This window comes from Myotis nattereri, assembly GCF_964212035.1.
Source record: "Myotis nattereri genome assembly, chromosome: 1".
In the NCBI taxonomy this organism is placed as follows: domain Eukaryota; kingdom Metazoa; phylum Chordata; class Mammalia; order Chiroptera; family Vespertilionidae; genus Myotis; species Myotis nattereri.
The window spans coordinates 34,480,297-34,485,247 of NC_138075.1; the positions used below are offsets into that span (position 1 = coordinate 34,480,297).

General features: G+C 56.1%; 1 protein-coding gene across 2 annotated transcripts; it reads left to right on the forward strand.

The window, feature by feature from the left end:
• Window positions 1-1,146: 1,146 nt before the first annotated feature.
• Window positions 1,147-3,938, forward strand: LOC308527806 (homeobox protein SIX1; the record flags this gene model as incomplete). 2 transcript variants are annotated; one of them, XM_081103201.1, is made up of 2 exons in its annotated part: window positions 1,147-1,706; window positions 3,644-3,938. In XM_081103201.1, 2 exons carry the CDS (start codon window positions 1,147-1,149, stop codon window positions 3,936-3,938), a joined length of 855 nt encoding a protein of 284 aa, XP_080959327.1. The 2 variants fall into 2 exon arrangements, with proteins under 2 accessions (XP_080959327.1, XP_080959328.1); XM_081103202.1 differs by having other exon boundaries at window positions 1,147-1,647; window positions 3,644-3,664.
• Between the last annotated feature and the right edge of the window lie 1,013 nt (window positions 3,939-4,951).

A 4,951-nucleotide genomic window follows, 5' to 3' on the forward strand; every position in this document is an offset into this window, starting at 1 on the left:
TCTGGGCATTCCGCAGTAGCAGAGGTGGCCTTGGGAAACGCAGCCGCGCGGATGGGGAAACGGAGTCCAGAAGCTTGAAGGCTTAAACCATAGAACATCAATCAAATCACAAATGAACCCTCTGAATCTTTCTCTGCTCTGCAACTATGCTCTGAACAGCTCTTCGCGCAGCCCCAAATAGTCTCGGGCTTCTGACAACGAGGGAAGCGCTATCCTGCAGGGAGTACACTTGCGCTTTGGAGGGTGGTGGGGGCGAGGGGAGGAGGAAATTAGGTTTGGCTTCTGGAGCTGAAGCCAGCCCGGAGAGAAGCCACTCTTCAGCGGCTGCAGCCCAGAGCTCTAGGCTGCTCTTGTATTATTTACCTCGTTCCATAAGCTATTCATCAATCCATTATTTATTCATTCCAACATTAAGGTAATTAAATATGAGCTCACCGGGAAAGGGCACGTCTGCAAGGGACGGGGGTATGGAGGGAGAGGAGGAGAATTAGAAGGTTTGGAGTCATTGATTTGCGCAGAGATGTGCGCGGCTGCCCTTAGGTGACACTGCAGAGGGGGCTCACATTGCAGGGTCCTGACGCGATCACCCACCCCACCTCCCTCCCGCTCCCCGGCAGCACGGCTCCCTCCTCCCCCCGCCCTCCACCTCGCTTCCCACCTCTCCGGGTCCTTCTGCTCTCACCACTCCCAATCCCCCACTCCACAGCCTCGCCCTCCCTGCGCAGGGTGGCGCGGCCTCCCGGCCTGGCCCGGCGGCGCGCGGGCTGGCCAGACGCGGATAGGCGCCTCCCGCAGCCAATCAGCGCGCTGGGGACGCTGCGCGCTTTAAGGCAGCTGCCGGGAGAACAGAAACCAAGTTCCCCGGCAACGAGCAGCATCCACCCGGCGGAAGGCTGGAGCCAGCTGGGCCCGAAAGGCTGCGGAGCGAGCCGACCACTCGGTGTCCTGCGCGCGCTCCACTCCTCGTCCTGCTCTTTCTCTTGGTTCGCCCATCCCCAAATCTCGACTTATTTTTTCGGCCAGGGAAAGCCTAGGAAGGGGGTGAGGAGCAGCCGCGCCCCCCTCCCTGCGGCCGCCGCCCCCTGCATTTTCGGCTCCGTTCCCTGCCGCGTGCGCCCGGGCAGTGCGCCCCGGCAGGCCCCAGCCATGTCGATGCTGCCGTCGTTCGGCTTTACGCAGGAGCAAGTGGCGTGCGTGTGCGAGGTTCTGCAGCAAGGTGGGAACCTGGAGCGCCTGGGCAGGTTCCTGTGGTCGCTGCCCGCCTGCGACCACCTGCACAAGAACGAGAGTGTGCTCAAGGCCAAGGCCGTGGTCGCCTTCCACCGCGGGAACTTCCGCGAGCTCTACAAGATCTTGGAGAGCCACCAGTTCTCGCCTCACAACCACCCCAAGCTGCAGCAACTGTGGTTGAAGGCGCACTACGTGGAGGCCGAGAAGCTGCGCGGCCGGCCGCTCGGTGCCGTGGGCAAATATCGGGTGCGCCGAAAATTCCCGCTGCCGCGCACCATCTGGGACGGCGAGGAGACCAGCTACTGCTTCAAGGAGAAGTCGCGGGGTGTGCTGCGGGAGTGGTACGCGCACAACCCCTACCCCTCGCCGCGTGAGAAGCGGGAGCTGGCCGAGGCCACCGGCCTCACCACCACCCAGGTCAGCAACTGGTTTAAGAACCGGAGGCAAAGAGACCGGGCCGCCGAGGCCAAGGAAAGGTACGCGATGTGCTTCCCGCTGCCCGGGCGGCCCCGGGATGCCTTCCGTTCCCCTCCCCCCCTTCCCACCCCCGCAGGCACTCGCCACCGCGTCCTCCCCGCCTGCTGGAACCCGTCCGCCGGGCGGCGCCCGGGCCGCCTCAGCGCAGCAGCGAAAGTTCATGAACTCTGAGAGCGCTGGCTCGGGATGGGGACTGGTTTGATTTGAGCGCCCGCGCGTGGGCTTCTTGGGGTGTGAGTGTCGAGAAATACCGGCGCTAAGTTTCCTCATGCCTCCCTGACTGGTGGGGGCGAGGTGTGGGGGGTGGAGAATGAGATTCTAGAATCTAGATGAACTAGAAGGGAAGTGCGGATTGCTAAGGCCAGGGAAGGGTTTCGGTCGGGGCTGAGGGTGGCGAACCTCCCTCCTCCTCCTCCTCCCCGGAGGGATGGAGCTGGCCTGCGACTTCTGCTCTGCCCCCACCGCCGCCCGGCGCTTTCCTGGAGCTCTCTTGCTAGCCTTTTGGGCGAGAGGTCGCCGTTTCCTTCGCACTAGCCTTGCTAAGGGAGGAGTCTTCCAAAAAGCCATGAAAAGCGAGCTTTGGGAGAGGTGGCGCTGCGTTTGCTCCCCGGCGCCCCGAGCCCAGAAGGGATTGTTCCTCCCCGGGCTCCCCTCGCGCGCGCCGCCGCCCCGGACGAGGAAGGGGTCTCCAGTCGCAGGCTTCTCTCGCCTCGGAGCTCAGGAGACAGTCTTTTAAAAACCTGTCTCTGCCTCCCCGCGCCTCGCGCCAGCACCCCCAGCCACCTGGCCCCGTCCCTCCGCTCGCAGTCGTTTCCGACCGAGATTCGGAAGAGCGTGCGGGTGGCGGCGACCGCAGGGAGAGCGCTCCGGGAATCCGACGCGTTTGGGGGAAACCCGAGAGCAGGGCCAGCTGGATTTCCTTTGTTTGCTTATGAATCCGGGGGGTTGGGGGGGAAGGTGTCGCCCCCGCTTCCCACTCTGGATACATTCAGTTGAAATGGCCTCTCTGGGAGAGAGATTGTAGGAGAAGGGGAGAGAGAGGGGAGACAGGTTGGCTCTCGGGTGGGCAGGACAAGCGAGCACTCAGAAGGCGGAAGCGCCGAGGGCTTCCAAGCCTTGAAGCTGACCGGCACCCATCGCCCCGACGGACGCCCCGGCACCCCGCACCCGCTCGCCGGCTGTTGCAGGGACAAGAAGTTTCCCCAGTGGGGACGGGTGCGCCGGTGTGGATGTCCGTGGGGAGTTTGAGAGGGCGGCGAGAAGAACTAAGGACCGAGTGACAAGGGGACAGGGACAGGATGGTTCCAGTTAGACTTCAGTTACCAAAGGGCGGCCCTGCAAGCCAGGCCGGAGGGCCCACCACCTGGTGAGACTGCAGACTGGCTGTGCTCCGTGTGTTTGCGTGGGTCACTGGGCCGCTGTGGACACCACTTCGCGTGACCTGTCCCGTGTCTTCGGCAGCAGGGGCAGGGAAACTCGGCGGCCTTTCATTGTTTCCTCGGATGGGAACAGGACAATTGACTTGATTCGCCCCAAACATGTGTGCCTTGGGCACTGTTTATCCCTTGATAATTTTCTTCATCACCAACAACCATTTGTTGGAAGATGATCAAACTTCTAAACGGGCTGCTTGTTGATAGGTATTTAAAAGTAGTTGTTTGAACAAACATTTTAAAATAATGTGTGTTTCAAATAAGCCCTGCTGCTCTGGCTTTTCTGACATCTGGAAGAGGAAGGGACTGGCTCCCCATTCCTCCAGTCTCCTCAGTCTCTTAACTTTCCCCAGGACCCGTGGGGATGGGTGGGAGAGCAGGGCTCCTCCATTTGGGTCTATGACTGATGGCACAATGGCCCTTAACTCCTTCCAGCTCCCCTCCCTCCATCTCACACTTTTTTTTTTTTTTTTAACCATATGGTGTTGTCCTCTATTTCTTAGGGAGAACACCGAAAACAATAACTCCTCCTCCAACAAGCAGAATCAACTCTCTCCTCTGGAAGGGGGCAAGCCGCTCATGTCCAGCTCAGAAGAAGAATTCTCACCTCCCCAAAGTCCAGACCAGAACTCGGTCCTTCTGCTGCAGGGCAATATGGGCCACGCCAGGAGCTCAAACTATTCTCTCCCGGGCTTAACGGCCTCACAGCCCAGCCACGGCCTGCAAGCCCACCCGCATCAGCTCCAGGACTCCTTGCTGGGCCCTCTCACCTCCAGTCTGGTGGACTTGGGGTCCTAAGTGGGGAGGGACTGGGGCCTCGGAGCAGCGACTAGGGACACTTGTAAATAGAATTCAGGAACATTTTTGCAGCTTGTTTCTGGGGTTCTTTGTGCATAATGGAACGGTGGACTTTCACAAATATCTTTTTAAAACTCAAAACCAACAGCCATCTCAAACTTAGTCACCTCCTCCCCTCAGCTCTTTCCACTTTTGCATTTCCCCTCTCAGTGCAGAAATCAGGAAAAAAAACACACAAAAAACCCAAACAAACAAAAGCACCCAGTCACTCAGTCTTAGTTCTGGGCAGCCCATCTGCCTGCTTCAGTAGTCTCTTTTTTTTTCTTTCCAATGAATGGGAATTACAAATCAGCTAGATTTTAATTATTTCCCTTTAATTTATTTATGGAAAAATCTTTTGGGAAGAAGAGAAGGAAATGAAAAAGAGAGAGAGAAATAAGTCAAAATAGTGAAAACAAGAGCCTCTAGCCCAGGAGGAAATGGTTGCATTCTTAAGGTGAAAAGGACAAATATGATCTTATAACTTTTATTGATGGGGAAAATTAAGTTTACATTTTTCATATTTAGTGTTAAACAATTTTATGTAGCTTAAAATGAAATAACAGTATTAGGGGGAAAAACAAGTGCCTAAATGTCTTAATGCTCTCTGCGTGTGGCAGTTAGAGATAGAAGTGACCATTAGTAGTAATACAACTATTTTTGTCAAATTTAGTGGGGGTTTTTTGGTTGTTCTTTGTTTTCTTGGGTTTTTTTTTTTTTTTACGGCCAGCTTTAAAAATGTAACAATGTGAGAAACAAAACAAAACACTCCTGAATGCCATTTCTTCTCATGCCCTCGAAGCGTTCATATCTGTATCCTCCTGTTAAGGGTTGCCCCTGTTCCTAGTTTCTAGCTTGCAACAAATATGGGACAAATCTGGCAATCTGGTATTTGTTACTAAAACAGCATGTGTTTTCAGGTTTCTTTTCTATTGTACCTAAACCTGTCTAAATTAAAACTTAGTAGAACACCA